Source organism: Arvicanthis niloticus, chromosome 7, assembly GCF_011762505.2.
Source record: "Arvicanthis niloticus isolate mArvNil1 chromosome 7, mArvNil1.pat.X, whole genome shotgun sequence".
Classification (NCBI taxonomy): Eukaryota; Metazoa; Chordata; class Mammalia; order Rodentia; family Muridae; genus Arvicanthis; species Arvicanthis niloticus.
In genome coordinates this window covers 67,786,553-67,808,254 of record NC_047664.1, presented here as the reverse complement: position 1 = coordinate 67,808,254, position 21,702 = coordinate 67,786,553, and the positions used below count along the sequence as shown (strand labels likewise).

General features: G+C 47.6%; 1 protein-coding gene across 16 annotated transcripts in view; it reads left to right on the top strand.

Annotated features, from left to right (window-relative positions):
- Positions 1-21,702, top strand: part of Apbb2 (amyloid beta precursor protein binding family B member 2) — a 333,238-nt gene that overhangs the window by 306,075 nt on the left and 5,461 nt on the right. For 13 of the 16 annotated variants that reach the window (XM_034509338.2, XM_076938580.1, XM_076938574.1 and 10 more), the window contains 5 exons: positions 11,447-11,561; positions 12,812-12,899; positions 13,816-13,899; positions 15,679-15,794; positions 17,362-17,541. In XM_034509338.2, the coding sequence (XP_034365229.1) occupies positions 11,447-11,561; positions 12,812-12,899; positions 13,816-13,899; positions 15,679-15,794; positions 17,362-17,541 (583 nt within the window). Of the gene's footprint in view, positions 1-2,126; positions 2,275-11,446; positions 11,562-12,811; positions 12,900-13,815; positions 13,900-15,678; positions 15,795-17,361; positions 17,542-21,702 lie in introns of those variants that run through there. The other 3 variants (XM_034509340.2, XM_034509333.2, XM_076938581.1) reach the window with 2 other exon arrangements.

Here is a 21,702-nt window from a genome sequence, read left to right as displayed (position 1 = left end):
GCTCCCTCAAGGCTAATTGCTGCCCACGCCAGCCTAACTGAGACAGGAACCCATTCCGTGACTTTGTGCTAAAAGCTCCCCAAATTCAGGTCATTGCATCTTGGTTAAATGCCATCTCACTTAATCTCATTTCTCATGAGTGCCCTGAGCTAGTGTCTCTGTCCCCTCGTCACTGTTGGGTGACCTAGGTTGGGAGTCTGTCATCTAATACTGTGAGCCTGGCACACTGGGAGAACCTAATAAATTGACAATGAGAAGGTTAGGTTCCATCATGGAAGATCCTGGACCCTGTCTACCTCCTAAGCCTAAAGAGTCTCTCCTGGAAACGTGTGTTCCTTGGTCCTCTAAGATCCCAGCTTCCTTGTCAAACCCTTTAGCGCTGCCTTAAGCAAACTTGTTCAGCCCTGTGGGTTTATCATCTGAGACAGAACCAAGACAGACTTGCAGTCACAAACCCTGTCTTCACCATGTTCCTGCTGTATGGCTTGGCCAAATTCCTCAAACTCTTTGAGCCTGTTTTCTTCTGTGTCCATGAACACCATACTAATGACCCTGTCAGACTGCTGGTAGGGCCTGCACGGACCTTCTGACCCCAGAGCTCAATGGATAAGGTGTGTGTGCTGCTGTAATCATAAGCATTCGAGGTGTCACCTGTGCTGGTGCTTGGCCCATGCTGATCACAGTGATTTGCCCTGAATATGGAGGTAGATGTGTAAAATTCATTTGTGCCTGCTGTATAATATTCACACAAATATCCTCCATGATCTGCACCTTAAGGTGACAGTTTGGTGCTGTGCTATGTTATTTTAGCCTTTTTTATTTGTTTTATTTTGTTTTGTTGTTTTTGCTTCATGTGGTGTGGTTTGGTTTGGGTTTTTTTTTTTTTTTTTTTTTTTTTTTTTGAGACAGAGTTTCTCTATGTAGCCCTTGACTGTCCTGGAACTCACTCTGTAGAGCAGGTTGGCCTCAGACTCGGAGATCCACCTGCCTCTTCCTCCCAAGTCCTGGGATCAAAGGTGTGCGCCGCCACCACCGCTGCCGCCGCCACCACCACCACCACCACCTGGCCTACTGCAGCCTTCTGTGGTACAAGTTCTTAAATGCACTCTGAGCTTTCTCATGGCTTTCCATTTGAGACATTGTAGCTTCCTCTCAGGTTTGTGGGCTTGCACTCCCCACCCTTGTGGGAGTATGCCACAAGTATTGTTCTAAGGTGGAGTGTGATGGCTCCCTCCATCCTTCTAGTTTACCATCTGGTCATATACTTGACGGTGTATTAATTGTCACCCTCACCTGGCCTAGGCGACAGCAGCTGCAGGTCCAGTGTGTGGGGAGAGAGAGAGAACAGGTCCCTTATGAACCCCACATCTCTTCTCATGGCTTAGCTGTCTGGTGCTCTGCTTCCTCAGACTGTTACTCAACAGAACACCTGTGCCACTTAGAGGCTGCCTCTGGGCCCTTTTGTAATGCCTCTGACAGAACAGAAAGGGATGGGGCTCGGTGCCATCTCTAGGGTCGCCTGGCAACTCCGGGTAGCTCTGAGCACGAAACTCAAAGCTTGCTGTTGTCCCCACCCCCACCCCCAACCCCCAGATGCTCCCTACTTCTCTCTGCGCCCCCTTCCTTTCTTCCCTGGCACTTCTCTGTACCCACACCCCCTCTTGGCACGGCTCTGTACCCGTACCCTTGAAGTCTTTATCTCCTACCTCTTTCTTTCCCACTTCTGCCCTACGTTCCTCCCCATTGCCCCATAAGGGCTTCATTAAAGCTCCTGGGGACCAGGGCTGCAACTCTAATAGAATGTTCAGGGGCCGTGAAGCAGGTAAGGCTGCCTTTGCTTGATTGATTCTGTATGTTTGGTGGTGGTGGTGATGGTGTGGTGAGTGTGTGTGTGTGTGTGTGTGTGTGTGTGTGTGTGTGTGTGTGAGTGAAGCTGGGGCTGGAGACTGAAGATAAGTTCCCTGCCAGTGTTTCCTGCAAACAGTCTCCTGTACTTGACTGTGATATTTTAAGCCTGGTTACCTCCCCCGGCTGATCTGTTGCCTCTGCAGATTCAGCTGGCAACTCTTGGCTTCATCGTAGTGTGGCTCAAAATACACTCTTCTGGGTGATAGGGTTCGGCTAAAATAAGCACAGAAAGGCTATTAATGGCTGCAAAATTGGGAACCACGGTGGGATGTCGGGCGCTGAGAGCTGCGTTGTAGACTGGATACAGTACGGATGCTAACCCGCTGTTTCTGCTCTTCCCTCATGCCTTCCCGGATTCAGAGAGAGGTAACCGGCAATTTTTCACTTCTCCCCTTCCCCGGCATCTCATGTGTCTGACAGAACTCACCACTTCCTCCATTCCCATCACCATCCTCACAGCCTCTCTGCCTCCGAAGGTGGACCTTTGTCTTGCGTAACCTCTCATCCTCATCATTTGCACCTGGGCCCCTAACCTACTTCTGTGTTTGGTTCTGTTTGGGGAAGGTGATGGGCTGAGAATAACGGCCACCCTACCAGGTCTCGGGTCTCTCTCACTAATGGCTGAACAAATGACTCAGCATGCCGGGGAGGAAATGTGACCAATATGTTTGGGTCCCCATGCCACATTGAACCTGTGACACACTGAAGAGTGACAATTTGGAACTTTGTTGTGTTCTCTTATTACGTTTCCTGGGTGGCTAGGCAGAATACAGTCAATTTCAGTATCAGTTGTTAGCCACAGCACAGCCAGGCAACCCTCCTGTCCTCCCTGAAGGGCGTTATCCGTGGAGAGGATATACCCATGAAATTCAGGGTGCTTACACAATTTCAAATGCTCTGAGTGTCAGCCTCCAAACTGATAGAATGGAGATTTTGTATGTATGTATGTATGTATGTATGTATGTATCATGAATGTATGTATATCTCCGTCCATCCTACTTTGGTAGACGAAGGGCATTTTGAGAAGTGCCAGCCATAGTGAAGAGATTGTTCCAGGGATGAGTTCCTCTTTGCTTTGGGATCCCTCCTAGCTACACTCCCTGTTGTAGCTAGTGACCATTTTTCTGTCTTGCCCAGTGAGACAACATAGACCGAGCAGGTCATACTTACTAGACAGGTCTAACAGAAGATATGACTAAGAGAAGTTCTCCTATTTGGGGGATACACCCTGGGCCTGAGCACAGGGTCTAAGCTCTCTCACCTCTGTGCACCACAACTGCAGGAATCCACAGTGGGGAAGTGTCGAGACATTTGCCAGCTCTTCCCTTCCTCCTTCCCTCTGTGTCCAGGTCTCCTTACTAGGAGACAGCTGTGACAGCTGTTCTGAATACTAACAGTGAGAGTGCACACTAGAGAATGGTCCACCTTCTGTTCAAGCCTCCTCACTCCTGGCAGATGGTAGAACTCGGGCCTGCTGTTTACACAGTCCACATCTCAAGAACGTTCCCAGAGAGGCTGTACAGAATGTGTTCACCTCAGATAGCGAGGTGTTGGGCTGCTCCTTTCAGAACTTAGCATCTTCCTAGACGAAGCAGAAGGAGAGAGAAGTTTGCCAAGTTGGAACCCAAGCTTGATGGGCTCCCAGATGCCCACACCTGGTATGGTTGGTGTTGGGTATGATAAAACAGAAAAATACCACCCAAGACAGACAGCAGGCAGGTACTCTAGACCAGCCATTTACGGCAGTGAAGTTCCTCATGTCCCCTTCTCCATCTCCTGTACCTCCTGCCCCAAGTCTAATCTGAAATAAGAGCAGTCAGTCTTGGAAACAGGATTCATTTGTCTCCTAGGTCCTGAAGGTGTTCATGGCCATATTTTGATTTAGCACTCTGTTTTGGTGTAAGCCCGCCTTCCAAATTCCAAAATCCCATGCTCAACTCCATATGCAGAGCAAAGGAGAGAGAAAGCTTCCTCCAGAGGTGCTAGAAGTAGTTAGCCAAAGTTCCTGTGCCTGTCTCCTCCTGATTGCAGCCTCACCTTGCCCTCTGCCGGGAACCACACTGCTGGCCTGTAGCTTCCACAAAAAGGCAGGCTGGGAGGAAGGGTACCTACATGTGGCTAGGAAGTCATTCAGTCAATGCAGGATTGAGTAAAACATCTTTCTTAGTTAGGGAAAAGAGACACCATGACCAAGGCAACTTTTATAAGAGACAGCATTTGATTATGGCTGGCTTACAGGTTCAGAGGTTCAGTCCATTATCATCATGGCAGGACGAATGGCAGTGTCCAGACAGACACAGTGATGGAAAAGGAGCTGAGAGTTCTTCATCTTGATCTAGTACCACTTGGCTTCTGTTTTCCCTTCTTTGAGATATCTGCCTTGAACCTCAGGCAGCTGGGAGGAGGGCCTCAAAGCCCACCCCCACAGTGACACGCCTTCTCTAACAAGGCCACACCTACTCCAACAAAGCCACACCTCCTAATAGTGCCACTCCCTGGGCCAAGCATATTCAAACCACCACAACAATGTCCTTCATAGAGAGGAGGCTGCGATTTAGAGCAGGCTTTCCTTTATTTCCCCCTCATTTATAATGGTAACTACCACTTAGCAAATGACAGTCATGGAGCAGTCTTTACAATGTCTCTACATAAAAACATATATTCCACCTGTAAAAAAAATATGAATTACTAGATAAAAGATGTCATCTAGTCTGTGGAGGTAAGAAATGTCAGCAGAGAAGGTTTGGTGAGACAGCAAATGGAAAAGAGGAGGAAGAGCTCAATGGGTATCACATGGGCCGTCAGTGTGGCTGACATGGCTGTCATGTTCTGGATCTCCCCAGAAAGTAAAGCCAGTTCAACCAGCAAAGAATATAAGGAAGGAGGTTCCAGTCTCTCATTAAGAGAAACAAACTATATCTACATATGTATACATACACACACACACTCACTTTTTTCATTCAGTCACTGGAAGGCTTACAACAACAAGGCAGGCTGGTTCCATAAGGTAATGAGGTTTCTATCTGGGTATCACTTGTCAGGGTTACTGTAGCAGAGACAGTATATAGCAGCTAAGAGGTCTTTAGACACTTTCAGCTCATTTGGCAGAGAGAGAAAATACATAAGTAAATTCCAGACGCCCTAAGAGAGTTGCCAGAGAGATTGACAGAGTGAGCCAAGAGGCTGTTTTTAATAGCAGCCCTTTGAATAAAAAAAAAAAAAATTGTTTATCCGTTCATTCCATGAAGACTGAGCAAGCCCCTGTAGGGTGATCGAGACGCCGTGGAGCAGAGAATAATGAAAGCAGTCTTTGGTTCTTCACTTTGCCATTAAGAAATTTGAGGCTGTCAAAGATGTCTTAGTGCTGACATTTTTCTCTCTGGCAGAACCTGAGGCTGGTCCTCTGGGGGAATAATTACAGGAGAGAACAGCAAAAGGACGAGAAGAAAGGATTTGGAAGCACATGGGTTCAGTAATCAAACTGCTAGAGTGGCTTGAGTCCTGTCGATGGCGTCTGCCGGGGTTTAAGGAGGAGACAAGAGGTTTCAGCTGCAAGCCTCCCACTCCCTGCTCTGTAGAACAAAACTCCACAGTGCCTATGGCAGCAAGAAACAAATGGAGTAGAATTCTGAGCAAAATGGCCTGGCCCACACCTGCTTTGACTGACAGCCTTATTCTGAGCAAAATGGCCTGGCCCAGCCTCATACAGGCTGTGAGCTGGAGCAAAGGGTTCCTGTCATCAAGCAGAACAACTTGGAGTTAGATATCCAGAAGAATGTGTGGGAAAACAGAAGCCATGTTGTGACTGGAGTCTGGGGACCATTTAGACTAGTGGTGTAGTTTTATATATGAATTGCTGAGTCCTGAGAAGAGACACCCAGCCACCAGGGGGCAGTAGAGGCGCCTGTCTCTAGAGGTATACCACTACTATGGAAGCAAATACACATAGACTCTTTAGTGGCTTGAAATGTCCCTACTGAAGACCAGCCAGCTGCCTATCCCACAGTGTCCGAGCCACAGGGACCCTGTATGTGCTCTACAACACCCCTATGTCATAGGCCAATGGCATACCCAGCAGCACCCAAGCTACTGCTGACCAACTGTGATGTGACACCTGATAGGCACATGGTCCATAGTGGTCTCCTGAGTTCATGTGCCTGGCACTGGAATGGCCATTTTCCCAACTTCCAGGAATCCTCTGACCATGGAGGTGCGTGCGCGTGCGTGCGCGCGCGCACACACACACACACACACACACACACACACACACACACACTATGGTTTCTTCATTTCCTTGGAATACAGGAAGATCACTAAAAGACATGAAAGAATCCGAGGTATAAGCGTAATGGCCTATAGCATTGTGGTAGTGGCAGGAACAGTAAAATTTTATACCGTACTAGTTGGTGCCATTTCAATGACTGTGGAAGTCCAGTAGTCAGACATGGGAGTTTCTTGTCTACTTTCATATGTATTTGATAACTTCCAAAGAGAGAAGTGATTTTTGGGGGAGAAGGGGGGGTTCAAAACACAGTTTTTCTGTATAACCATGGCTGTCCTGGAACTCACTCTGTAGTCCAGGCTGGCCTAGAACTCAGAAATCCACCTGCCTCTGCCTCCCAAGTGCTGGGATTAAAGGCGTGCGCCACCACTGCCTGGTGAGAAGAGGTCTTTAAAAATTAAATAAGGTATCAATTTTGTTCTACCAGGATCCTAAACTCCCCTCTCTAAGGTCAGGGTCCAGGTGGCCAGGCTCCTCTTTGCCTGTCTGCTACTGCTGGGTTCCTCAGCTCTGGGAAGTCCTCCAGCCTCACCTTGGGCCTCCCTCCTCCCTCACTCTTTCCCCACCTTCTCTTTAGAGTCTTCCGCATTGAGCCTTTCCATGCCTTTCCTTGAACCTCACGCACAAGAACCAGGGGTTCTTCCAGACATCTGGGTGCTCAGCTCCCTCCTGTCTTTGTTGTCATTTGAGTTTCATTTGAACCTTCTTTGCCTTTTTTACCCTGGAGAGGGTGTAAGGACACAAGTCGCATGTCTCTGACCAGTGCGTGACATTTGCCACTGGGCTTCCCGTCTGGAACCTTATCTGTCTGTGTTTGCATCATTGATGCACCATGGCAGCCACACAGAAGAAAGCTGTGGAAGCGAATTGACTATTTCAAAAAAATATAAAGAATGCCATACTCCAGTTTGGGGGAAGTCCTAGGGTAGCTGCATAGTGTCCTGTTGCTATTGTAACAAATTACCACAAGCAGAAGTGGCTTCAAGTAACAGATAGATTCTCTGAGAGTGCTAGAGGTCAGAGGTCTACAGTGGGTTTTCCAGACATGATGGAGCTGTCCTTTCAGGAAAACACACATGCTTGTCCTTACCTGTACCCCTCTCCTGTGACCCTGGTCCTGGCCTTTGATTTCTAAGGCAGAAGTTGCCTCCCTTCCCTCGGGATTTCCCTGAGTCAGTCAGACAATCCAGGATACAGGCACAGATACTCAGATCCCTGAGTTGGTACATCTGCAAAGACATTTCTCACAGAGTTCATGAATTAGGACAAGAGCATCTTTGAGAAACAAGGGAAGCCATTTCTGTGTCTAACGCACAGTCACAGAAGAGGGATGCTGCAAACAGAGCTTCTAGAACAACCTGTGACAAGATGTCTGGACTCACTGCTGATTAATGAGATGTTTGCTCTAGGTCTGAGGAACAAACCCTGTCACCTCTGCAGACCTCCGTGTTGGGGACTAAACTAACAGCTGTTTTAGGGTGATGCAGGATATGTAGTGGAATAGTTAGAGGCACGCAGACCTCTCCACAGGAAGAGATGCTGGGGAGGCTGACCCCGGGGTCAGTGGATGCTCTCACACACAGCTCTTACTGGGATATTCTGATCTATCTATGAAGAAATAGGAAGAGACAGGCTGCTCAGAACCTGTGAGAAGCCCTCCCCCATAAAGCCCAAGGCTGCAACTTTCTCCTTTGGGAAAATGTAGATTCCAGACAATTGCCCTGAGGCGTTCGTCACCTTCCCCTGTGCAGAAAGGAAATAAAGATTAATAATAATGAGTTTTTAAAATTATGCCTGTGAGGTTACACGGGAAAGCGCAGACAGCACAAAGCTCACGCTTGGGAGAACTGATCCAGTGGTTGGTGGTCCAGGTGTGTCCCATCCTCCCTAGTAACCTTGGGATAGTATGCTTCCTGCCAGCCACTGTTCAGCAGGGAGAAGACTCTGGGTCTTAGAAGCTTTCATCAGAGAATGGCAGCATAGCACTGAAATCAATGTTTCTTCCCACACATAAAGATGGGGTTAATATCCAGATTGGGGGCCACACAGGTCTAATATGCTTCTCCAAGGCCAGAAGGATTTGTGGGTTTGGAATGTTTGCATCTACTTGATGAGACGGGACCCACAAGTCAATGTGACGGTTATTTCTACTTTACACCTTGTTCACATAAGCTGAAGGCAACTTTAACACCATTTTGATAATTTCATTCAAAATGAAATTTTGGCTGGGCAGTGCTGGCACACATTTTTAATTCCAGCACATGGGAGGCAGAGGCAGGGGGATCTCTGTGAATTGGAGGTCAGCCTGCTGTACGCAGTGAGTTCCAAGACAGCCAGGACTACACAGAGAAACCCTGTCTCTTTAAAAAAAAAAAAAATTCATGATGTGGATTTTTCTACTTGTCAACACCCAGGAAGTTTTGGCTTGGGATGTTTGCTAAGTAGAACCAGGAATGAACTTGAAACTGGTTTGCCTGCATCTGGTACCCTACTGTTTCTTCCTGTTCCTTAGAGAGGACAGACAGAGAGGGGAACGATGCTTTTCTACAAAAGAGAGGGTGTAGCGATCAGAATTTGCATAATGGCAGCATTTAAACAAGCAAGCCCTTGTGGGCCAGAGGGCCAGCCAGGCCTTGGGAAGGCTGTACTGGGTAGATGATGAGTTAGCTGTGGACAATGAGGGATGATACCACAACACAGAATTATAGGACCCTCTTCTTCAGCAGAGAGAGAGGGGAAACACTGATAGAAGGAATGACATGGAAAAGATCCCTCGGCTCTTAAAATCTAGATAAGGATGCTTGGACTTTCAGTGCATGACCCTGGGCACCTGGAGAGATTTGGCCTCAGAAACATAGCAGCTAGACCTGGGAGTTGGAAGGAGAAGGGTTGTAAGACATTGCCTGCCTTACTTCACCAACCATCTGGGGAATGTGGGAGCTTGTGGGAGCAGCCAAGTCCAAGGCTTCCCTTGAGCAGTCTCCAGAAGTGAACTATTGCGTTTTTAGGTTGTGTGTTTCCTTGATAGCGCTTGACACTAGGATGTGAAGGCTTAGGAATAGTGTGGAGAAAGACCATGCTTGCCTCTCAAAGTCTACCCATCCTGCAAATCTATAACGCCTTCCCCAGACCTGTCCTTCACCTAGTGCCACAGTATCCATTTCCACGTCCACGTGATTGCCACCATTCCCAATAGGCACTACGGCCATATGGAATAGACTAGTGCTTCAGTCCACAAACATTACAAATTCCTGTTATGATCCGTCTGAGACGAGGCACTGGGAATTAGGCACAAGCCATCTTCACGGAGCTTCACGGGCATGCAGGAAGCTCACTGTGCAGTATGTACAGGGAACCTGGGGGCCACCACTGAGCCTAGCCATGGCAATAGAGTAACGACAGGGTAAACAAAGGCAAGGATAAGAACTTGCTAGAATGCTGACTACTGATCAGGCTGCAATAGGACCGAGGGATTCAGGGGATGTCCAGATGGTAAGCTAGGCCATAATGTTGGGATCAGGTACAGGACTCTGGCTAGCAAGCTAGGGGACCTTTGATTCCAGCATGAGAGATGCCAGATGAAATGGTCACTGAAGGAACAGGAGGTACTTATGACAGATGCTGAGGGCAGGTAAAGGTAGAACCTGAGGTAGACAGGCAGGGATGGTCTAGCCTGGAGCCAGTGTTCAGGACCAACTCCAAAGCTTCCAGTGGCAGGCAAGGAGGCAGGCTTCTCTCGCCAACCCCTCTAGCTCATCCCCCTTCCTTCACCCTAGTACCACACTTCTGGCTAGAGCTCCGGGAAGTCATCCATGAAAACAGCACCAGTTCTTATATTCAGAGAAGTAATTTAACCTGCAGGGTAGCTCACACCTTTTATTCTAGCACTTGGGTGGGGGAGGGGAGGGAAGCAAGAGAACTGCTATTATTTTATGGCCAGCCTGGGTCACATTGTGAAACCATATGGCAAAAACTCAGGAATAGGGGCTGGGGAGGTGGCTCGGCAGTTAAGAGTGTTTACTGCTCTTATAGAGGACCTGAGATGGGTTCCCAGCACCCAGCTCACAGCTGCAGCTCCAGCTTCAGGGAGCTCTGATGCCCCTGGCCTGGGGGGCACCTGCTCACACATGTACGTACCCACACAATACATAGAATTTAAAGATAGAATATATCTTTAAAGATTAAAAAAAAAAAAAATAGAGAGGAGGCTGGAGAAATGGCTCAGTGGTTAAGAACACTGACTGACTGCTCTTCCAGAGGTCCTGAGTTCAATTCCCAGCAACCACATGGTGGCTCACAACCATCTGTAATGGGATCTGATGCCCTCTTCTGGTGTGTCTGAAGACAACTACAGTATTTATTTATAAAATAAATAAATCTTAAAAAAAAAAAACTAGAGAAGACAAGTAATATAAACATAAATAAAATTGTTGTGTGGGGTAGCTCACGTGCATACAGCCTCGGAACTTGAAAAATTAGGCAAGAAGATTGGAATTCTAGGACCAGCCTGGGCTATACAATACAGTAAGATGTTTTACTCCCCCTCTGGAGAACCAGTGTCTCCATTAATAGCAGCAAAAAAGTTAATTGTGTGGCATGGTTGTTTTGAAGCCAAGTAATGTCACAGTGGGTATCAATAAAAACATACAGCCACCCAGCATAGGCCACTTGCTCGAGCTAACCAGATATATAACACAGGAGGCCAGCCTTGCCCCAGGGCTGAAGTGTGGCCATTCAGTATAATCCATGTGGTAGTATTCCAGGCCACAGGATCTGCGTGCTGCAGTGTTTCCTCTCATTGCCCATCAGCTTTCTCAGGCAGCTGTGGGGCTGGCCCATCCTCCGTGCACACATGCACACATCACAGCCTCTTGTTATACTTCTGCTGCCGAGCCGTTTGCCGTTGCACCGTTCTGTAGTTCATATCTTCCCAGTTCCGTGTTCATTGTCTCACCGTCCTATCTGTGACAGATGCTTTCTGCAGAATTCCATGTTCACTCTGCATTGTTCCCCGCCCCAAAGTTCAAGACCCTAGCTTTAGAGGACCCTGTCATGTCATATAGCCGCCCATCCCTAACAGCCACTGAACTCTGCTTCTGCTGTCCATAGCTGCTGACGTTTTGGGTTCTGTTTTTAAGCTGCATTCACAGTTCACCACTGACACGCTGGCTGTGAGCTCAGTTAACATTCACAACTAGAGAGCGTGTTGGTGGAAGGCTCCCTTTCCTAATACCCTGGTAAATTTTCTTTGCCCAGGGACTTTGCTTATGTGGCGAGAGACAAAGACACAAGGATTCTGAAATGCCATGTGTTTCGATGTGACACACCAGCAAAAGCCATTGCTACAAGTCTCCACGAAATCTGTTCCAAGGTAAGATGGGCATGGACAGAATCCACCTCCTTGTTTCCTCTTAGCGCCTGAGCAGATAAGACAGTAGGGAAGGCAAGAGCGCTTCCTATGAAATCAAACTTGGGAAGAAGCAGGCAGGTGGTGCTCAACCCATGTCATTAATGTGTAGTGGTCCTTTGAAGTCCAGGGCATTGGTAACAGATCCATTAGGATTAACCCACTTATATCCCCGGATGACCAAGTCCCTCACAAGATGGCGGAGTATTTTTGGGTAATTTATGCTTTCTTCCTATGTATGCTAGACCACCTCTAAGTTGCATACCTAGAGAAATGACTTTCAGGCCTTGCAACAAACATCTTGGGCTGGGATTGAAAGTGAGTTACCAGCCTGGCAGTGGTGGCGCACACCTTTAATCCCAGCACTTGGGAGGCAGAGGCAGGCAGATTTCTGAGTTCGAGGCCAGCCTGGTCTACAGAGTTAGTTCCAGGACAGCCAGGGCTACACAGAGAAACCCTGTCTCGGAAAAAAAAAAAAAAAAAAAAGAAAGAAAGAAAGAAAAAAAATGAGTTACTTGTAGGGCAACTTGTGACCAGGCTTCTTCCAATTCCCAAATCCACACCACTGTACCACCCTCTCGTAGAGAACAAGAGCAAAGAGTGTGATGTCTGCACACAGTGACCATTAGTGTCCCTCACGGAAGAGAGACTGCCTGGAAGACTCGGAGAATGAGCCTTCTGGATTCATTCAATAGTCATTTAATCCACACAGCTGCACTCTGACATAAATTCAGTGAAGAAACGAGACCCAGAAGGGAAGTTTACTTATACAAGGTCACAGCCAGTAAGGGCAGTGGTGGGGATTTGAACCGTTCACTGTCTCCAGAGCCCTGGAAAGAGTTATCAAAAGTAGACATGAGGCAGCAGCAGGAAAGTGTGTTACTCTCTGCTCCCTGAGCACAGGGGCCAGAAGGTCCAGGTGCCCCCCACAAAGCACATTCTGGGCTGTTCTCAGCAGAGTGGAGAACCAACAGAAGAAGGAAATTCTTAGCACTTAAGAGAACTGCTGCTCTAAGGCGGTGCTCTGTTTCCCAGGAAGGCAGGCAGGCGAAGTGAGAGGTAATGTATAATGCAGAGACTGGCAGGGAAAGAAGGCAGGAAGCACACTAGTTTAAATCCCAGTGGAATCAACTCCGAGGCTTTACTGGCAGGGCTGGCTGGTGACATGGGGTCTGTAACTGGGAACCCAAGCTGCACTTTCATTTCATGTCTAGATTATGGCTGAACGGAAGAATGCCAAAGCCCTGGCCTGCAGCTCCTTACAGGAGAGGACCAATATGAGTCTTGATGTCCCTTTGCAAGGTATGTCTTCAGCAACTGTGACTGCGACTGACTCCCCCCCTCCCCCTCCCCCTCCCCCTCCCCCCGCCCCCTCCTTTGCAACTCTGGCCTGCTACTCTTACAGAATACCCAGTTTCCATCCCCAGCAGCCACTTGGCTGCTCTCCTGGCATTCTGTAAGTAGGGCATCCATCGCCCTCATCTCGATTCCACAGTCCCCACACGCATGCCAGTGGTACACACATGCAGACTAGCAAACCTTTCATACATATAAAATAAAAATATGCCTTAAAATTGGGCATGGTGGTCCCCAACCTAGAATCCGTTCTCTAGACTTTGGGAGGTAGGAGCAGGAGCCAGCCTGGGTGCTGCGTGCTGGGGCCTTTCCTGGGTGGAGGGGAAGCTGAGTGCTTGCTCCCAGCTTGCTAAGGGACAGAGTTGCTTTTGTCAGCAGTGGTTAACACAAAGGGTACTTGTTTTTGTGTTTCTGTTGAACAAATTAAAGACTATTGTCAGTGGAGTTTGTTTTGTTTTTAACTTACGCAGAGCCCTGGGGTAAGGACTCACTAGTTTAAAAATGTCTAAGTTCATAGCTGGGGGCTGCATTATTTCTCACACATCTTTGATTGTACCCTGTGTGGTTAAACTTTCTTTGGGCACACCAACAAACAGGGCACAAAAAGCTGTTTCTTAGCATATGAAAGACTTACCGTACCTGATCTTCATCTTACGAAGCATTTCACTGTGAAAGAGGTCAGTAGGGTTTAGACTGACAAAACCCCTACATCTGCGGTTGAGAAATGCTGTCCTTTTCAGAACATCTGGGGAATAAGACATCCTGGTCTGGATGGCAATCTGGGAGTGCAGATGCCAAGCACACGTGGCTGGTTTTCACTGTCTCCTGAACTACTGAGACATACTGCTTTTGTTCCCTGTAGTAGATTTTCCAACACCAAAGACTGAGCTGGTGCAGAGGTTCCACGTGCAGTACCTGGGCATGTTACCTGTGGACAGACCTGTAGGTAGGTAAACCTTTGCAAGCCTTCCAAATATATGAGAGCTGTTTGTTCTCCGGTGAGGGCAAGGCCACTGTATCATTCCTCTCTGTATCTGGATCCATGCCTCTGTGGTATCACCGTCTGGACACATAACTGTTCTGGTCACATGAGTAATGCAGGAAAAGCTAGCCTGGTTTGACATGTGATCCCAGTATACATAGGGACTCTAAAGGGACCAATTTGGATTTCCTGTTTTCCCAGCATTCCAGAGATGAGCAGCCCAGGACTTGTAGAGTACCCTGTTGTTCTTCCAGCTTTGGGCCAGGCTCCTGCCTCCATTCTTACCAACTAGGGACAGGAAGGAAAAACTGATGGAGCCACCATGTCTGTCCACTAGGATTCAGAAGTAGTATCTCCAGTGTTCAGGTCCCATCCCAGTGGCAGGAACCGAGTGCTCCATTTGCTCAAGCTCACAACAAGGCTGGGAGCTGTTGTGTCTACCTGGAAGAGGCCATGGAGAAATTAGAACCCTGTGCTCCACTGGGGATAAGGCAAAAGGATCTCTGGGAAGCAGCCTGGCTGTTCCTCAAAAGGTTAAAGGTCGTAACCTTTGACCCAGCAGTTTTGCACCTATGCACATACCCAAGAAAAACAGAAGGATCATTCCCCCAAAACTACAAAAACATTCATAATAGCATTATTCGTGACAGTCTGGAAAGTAAAGACACTCCCAATGCCCATTGCCTGACTAATAGACAAATTAATTAATATTTTCAGAGAATGGAATTTTATATGGCAAGGAAAAACAGGTTAAAAATTACTGAAACATGCCACAGCATGCATGACCCTTGAAAGCACTGAGATAAATGAAATAAGTCACCCTTTAAAAAAAAGTCCTCGGTGGGGGGTTCTTAACATGACATGCAAGAATTGGCAAATCCCTAAAAATAGTTGGGCATTGCTTTGAGGTTAGGCTATGGGGAACATGGAGAGTGGTCCCTAAAAGTTACAGGGTGATGAACATATTCTAAAGTTGATCTGATGACTACACTGAATTATTGAAAACCATTGGGTGGAATGCATGCTTTAAAAAGAGTGAACTCCATGTGAGTTATATCTCAATAAACTTGTTACTTCTGGGCAGACAAGATAGCTAAGTGGGTAAAGGAGCTTGCGACCAAGCCCACCAGCACGAGTTCAATCCTCAGACCCCAAATGGTAGAAGGAAAGAACTGACTCTCAAAAGTTGTTCTCTGACATACGTCCACATACTACGTCATGTATACTCCACACGTACTCACACACACACCACACAATAAACAGATTTAATTTGCTTTAAACTTGTTTGTTCTACAACTCACAAAGGAGCCCACTGGACAGCATGTAGTGTGTCTGTAAAGGGCCCGTCGACCTGGCCTGACTAAATGTCCAATTTGATGAAGGAGGATTTGGCACTCTGATAGATGCTAGATTCTGTTGGCTGTCTGTCCCCGGGCTCTCAAAGGCAACACCCTAAAGTGGGGGAAATCTTTGAAGCAGGTTTGAGGTTGGGGTGTCATGGTCTCATAGACAGGACCCACTGAAACACACCCATGTCCTGCCCCACCCCTCACGTGTATACACATACATACACATGCACTGGATCCCTGGAGTTGCTCGAGACTCTCGATTAGAAAAGCTGGGTTTTATCTTCTGAGCAAACGAGAACAAAGTGATAAGGTAGCCTGATACCCGGGACAACAACCTACGTGTGGCTGCGGCTGAGTGACTGGACGGATTTTCAATCATCCTTTCTGTCTGTAGGCATGGATACCCTGAACAGTGCCATAGAAAATCTTATGACGTCATCCAGCAAGGAGGACTGGCCTTCGGTGAACATGAATGTGGCAGATGCCACTGTGACAGTCATCAGTGAAAAGGTGAGGAGCTGGAGAAGGGACAGGCTTGCCTGGGCTACACAGGGGGAGGGGGTGAACACAATGCCCTTTCATAAGACTCAGAAACTGAGTCAAAGCTTGACCTCTTGGGGTTTGTACTGCTGAGTGATTAAAGTGGCCTATGTTTATGGAAGATTCGGGGCTCTGTCTGTATCTAATTGCATCTTCCTTGAGACCTGGATCTTTCCATCCTGATACCCCAATCCTGCCTTCCCCATTTGCTGCAGAGACATATGGTTTGAGGTAACGGTGTAGCACCAGCCATGGCTTACTGTGAATTTTGGTTTTGTTATTAGGGTTCCGGTGTGGATTGGGCCATATGCTGTCTGGGGTGAGGTGCAAATGTTGTTTCTGGTAGGGAAGCCCAATGATTTCTAAGTTATGGAGAAGAGGTCATTGGTCATCCCGACAGGCCAGCATTGGCCTCAACCCGGATTATCCCACACTGTGGCGACTGAACAAATTCACTTGGCTAAGATCAAATTGGAGGCGCAAGACCAAGCTTTAAAGCCAGGTCGTCTGACTCCAGCCTACTTTACAAAGATGCATGAAGCACTGTGGGAAGGCCTTGGGTCATAAGCATGTCCTGCCTTCTGCCACTTCACCCCATCCATAGCAGTGGGCAGGATTCTCCCCAGCAGGCATGCCTCTCTGCTCATGCTGGATTGTGTCCCCTCTGCAGCACATTGCTGTATCCTCTCCCACTGCAGTGTTCTGGCTAGTCTGTCTCTCTCTCTCTCTCTCTCTCTCTCTCTCTCTCTCTCTCTCTCTCTCTCCCCCTCACCTTTGTTCTCTTCCCATCTCCCAAATTCCAAGTCCTGCATTTCTTTCCCAAATCACCTGACCTCTTCAGCCAGAGCAGTCTGCCTATGAAATGTGTCTCATTCCTGAATACTTAACAAGTCAGGATGTTATGATTTGAAAGCAGGTATTCTGGCTCTGCTTACTAACTCACAAATTGCCCGTGGCTGTTGCAGTGGGTGTCAGCTATGAAATGAATTCCACACGCATCTTTATCCCGCCTTGTGTGTGGAGAAGTGGGAGGCGTGGTGATCAGACAGATGTGTTGATGAGGCAGCATTCTGTCTTCCTCGGCGTTAGATGTAATTTGGCGCACTGTTTTGCTTGAGTAGAAAAGCCTATGGAGAGAGAATTGAGAATCTTTTTCTTCTGATCCCTCAAGGTTTGCCTAGACAAAGAGGTCTTGAGCCACTGGGTGACCTGCCTTGGGCAGTTTGTAGAAGTCTGTATGACAGCGAGCGTTCTGTTTCTCCCATAGTGAAGAAGATGTGGGGATGTGGGATATACTGATTAGAGAATGGGCCACATCCCGATCCCCAGCAGCAGTGTCATTCACAGTGAGATCAGATACCAGGAGACACCCATGGCAGTGGTGGCCTTGCTGGCCACTTAAGCCAAGATTCATCTTTCTGCTAAGATGCATGTCCTACCGGGCTGGGTTCTATGAGGTGTTTTTAAGGTGTGACGTTTTTGCTAACAGCTCTCTGGCTTCCCAGAGATCACATATGCTGAATGATGTCTCTCACAGAGTGAAGAGGAGGTCTTGGTGGAGTGTCGAGTGAGGTTTCTGTCCTTCATGGGCGTCGGGAAGGACATCCATACATTTGCCTTCATCATGGACACGGGGAACCAGCGCTTTGAGTGCCATGTGTTCTGGTGTGAGCCTAATGCAGCCAATGTGTCGGAAGCTGTCCAGGCCGCCTGCATGGTGAGTGAGCCCATCCTGTATGTACAAACACACCCTGCCCTGCCTGCTCCACATGCTGTAAGTTAGAGCAGAAACCCTTACTTAAGAGGATAAAGTAGAACTCCTAAAGCCCTGGGCTTTATAGCACTCTCAAGTTTGTGGGTAGAACTCCTAATGACCAGCAGAGCGCATCTCAGGAGGCAGGGCCCTGTAAAGGACCAGTAAGATTTAAGGACTTATTCTGGACTTCAAATTAATTTTAGTATGTGGCCAAGAAATGCTGGTCACGTGTGAGTCATCAAAGCCTACCTTCAACTCAGGATTTGAAAAATAATAATTAACATGTAGTTTTTTTATTTCCCATGGTTGTTTTCAGCACATCGATACCATTATCTATTCTATTTATCTCCTAGTTTTTACAACAACCCTATCCAGTAGTTGGTTTTGTTTTATCTGTGTAAGAAACTAGATATAACATCAGTAAGGGGCAAATATGTGGGAGGAGCTAAGGTGGGAGGGTAAGGAGAGGAGGAGGAAAAGGAAGAGGAGGAGTGAGGCGAGGGGGGGAGAGAGGGAGATGTAGGAGGATGAAGAGTCACACAGGTATGGAGATCAGTCCTGGGTAACAACTTATATTTAGGTTAGCTAATTGGGAAACAACTCTAATTGCATGGGCATATTGTTATTGAGCATTACCAAACATATAAAGCCTTTGATTAATCTTTAAGCATTAGAGCCTCAATTCCTACCGGGCCTGCGTGGATGGCGGGATGGTCTGGGCAAAGCCCAGCCTTGCCGAGACAGCTTGGAGGGTTGGCAGAGCCATCTCCCACGCTGGTGTCTCATAGGTTCCAGGGCCGGTGTTTCTGGCTGGCCGTTCCTAGCTGTGGCTAGAGTGGCCTCTAGCCATTTCTAGCTGCTGCACACACATGGCCTCTGGCTGTGGAACATGGTGACAGAGCCAAGCAGAGCTGCTGCTGCTTAGATAGTTGGCCCAAGAAAACACCGTTTTAAATAATTACCGATGCACAAATAGGGTCAGCCCCATGCTGCTGGGCTAGGGTACTTCACAGTGAATCTGATTCGAGACAAACACATCTCTTCATTGAGCAGATGTGCTCTGGATACCTTTCATGGTACACACTGAAAAACTTAATGGTCAGAGCCTGAGCCTAGGGTACCATCTAGTGACAGTGGTGTAGGGCAGTAGAACTGGTGGGAGAAACAGGACCCCTGTCGTGAAAGACTACTGAAGTTTGACTCTTACCAGAAAAGACTGTGAAGTAGGAATTAGTAAGGCCTTGCTTTTGGAGCTTTTGGGGTTCAGGTGTGTTGTTTTGAGATAAAGTCTCATGGTAGCCCTGGCTGGCCTGGAACTCACTGTGTAGCCTAGACTGGCTTCAAACTCAGCAATCTAATGCCTCAGCCTTCCAAGCAATGGGACTATAAACAAGTGCCCCCACTTCCAGTTCATATTTGGATTTTAAAATAGACGGCCATTGAAAGGGAAGAGCACCCATCTTTCTAGCAATCTTTCCTAGTGATTAGTTCCTAAATAATAGCTTGAGGCATAGTGATCAATCCAAGGGCCCATCAGCCAGTGTAGACTAAAGAGACATGAAGGATCATCATCAGAAGGCGGTGATCTGATGGAGCACTTCCTGACATGAGGGTGAGAGAGTCCCCTCTGCTGTGCACAGACCCTAGAAAGCCCAAGTGTAATCACTGTATCAGGGAGCTCAGATACAGTGGGAGAGAAATCCAAAAATCCCACAGGAGTGTGGAAAGAACGCTAACCAGAAGGGGGAGGCCACGCTAGACTGAGAAGGGATGAGACAGAGAGAGAAGGGCTCTCTAAGTGGGCACTAAGAAAGTCTGTCGGGCTGGAGAGGTGGCTCAGAGGTTAAGAGCACACCTCTGCTCTTCCAGAGGTCCTGAGTTCAATTCCTAGTAACCACATGGTGGGTGGCTCATAACCATCTATAATGAGATCTGGTGCCCTCTTCTGGCCTGCAGGCATATATGCAGGCAGAAAGCTGTATACATAATAAATAAATCTTAAAAAGTAAGTCTGTCGAGGGTTGTGTAAGGGACGACACTGGCTGGTCTGCGAGCTTGGTTATTTTAGGATAAGGACAATCTGCGCACTCTGTTGTGCTAAGGGAATCCACCTACATCAGGTGCCCCATAATGACATTTATGTGAATGACAGACCACAAATAAGACAGTGTGGTTCCATGAGAGTCTAGTGGCTTTGAAAATTACCTATTTCCTACGGAGTATTTGAGAGTGTGTGTGTATGTGTGTGTGTGTGTGTGTGTGTGTGTGTGTGTGTGTGTGTGTGTGTGTGGTTTTTTAAATCTTTGCAATATTCCAGTACTTTCTGTAAAGGTTTGCCCCACCCGGGCAGACCCCTCACCACGGAGCCCTCCCTCCTGTCTCCTCCACAGCTGCTGGCCTTCCCAGTGCCCCCTGCTTCACTCTCATCTCTCACTTCCCTCGCTGTTTTCTTGGTGTCTTTTTCTCAGCAGGCCGTGTCTTGCAAGGTTGTGTCTGGGCTCATTTCTCCTTGCATAGTCCAAGGAATGATAAATCATACCAAAGCCATTTGCCGCACCGCCCCCAGAATGAGTTCTGAATCCAGACACAAAAGCAACATCTGGTGTGGTTTTGTACATTTTGTACATTCTGGCTGCTTGTCCTAAATTCCCAGCTTAGTTACCGTTGCCTTCCCAGGGTGGGAACATGGATGGCCATTTGTTTCTCTGAAATAAATCGTCGGTCAGGTATTTAAAGAGATTCATCATGACACCAATTCTCAAGCAGCCAAGGAAGAAAGGGGGCATTCGTGTTTTAGTGTTAGTACAAAAAGTCAGAATGATTATTTAAAATGTTTACATGAGATGATGGGTGGAGGGAGGGCAGAGATAAACAGAATAGGGGAAGAGCAAATTGGTGTATGGGTGCCCATTGAGGCCAGTTGAGATGGTTCAGCACTCGTCACCAAACCTGATGATGACCTAATTTTGAACCCTGAGCCCGTATTAGAGAAGACCCAACTCTTACAAGTTGTCCTCTGACTTTCATATGTGTGGTTCTGTGGCACAAGCTACACACATACACATACATATACACACACTCACATGGCACACACACGTACATACATACACACACATATACACACATACACACACTCACACCATACTCACACACACGCATATACACATACATATACACACACTCACATGGCACACACACGTACATACATACACACACATATACACACATACACACACTCACACCATACTCACACACACGCATATACACACACATATACACACACTCACATATACACACATACACACACTCACACCATACTCACACACACGCATATACACACACATATACACACACTCACATATACACACATACACACATTCACACCATACTCACACACACGCATATACACACACGTACATACATACACACACATATACACACATACACACACTCACACCATACTCACACACACGCATATACACACACATATACACACACTCACATATACACACATACACACACTCACACCATACTCACACACACGCATATACACACACATATACACACGCTCACATGGCACACACACATACATACATATACAAACACATGTACACATATGTACACACACCATATTCACACATATACACACATACACACACACCATACTCACACACGCACACATACACACATCTACACATACACGCACTTTTTTTTTCATCTCCAAGACATTATTGACCTGAGGGGAAAGAGAGGGAAAGAAGAGAGACCTGGAATTCACATCCCATCTGTCTCCCACTCACTGGTTCATGGCTAGAGGAGTATTTTCTGTAAGTGCTGTGATCTGGGATTCTAAGCTTGAGTGTCAAGGAGCAGGCCAGAGGAGCAAGAGAGAAGAACAGGGAGCAGGGGAGAGAAGTAGGGGACGGCGGGGGGGGGGGGGGGAGAGGAGCAGGGGAGGGGAGCAGGGGAGAGGAACAGGGAGCAGGGGAGAGGAACAGGGAGCAGGGGAGAGAAGTAGGGGATGGGGGGGAGAGGAGCAGGGGAGAGGAGCAGAGAGCAGGGGAAAGAAGTAGGGGAGGGGGGAGAGGAGCAGGGGAGGGGAGCAGGGAGCAGGGGAAAGAA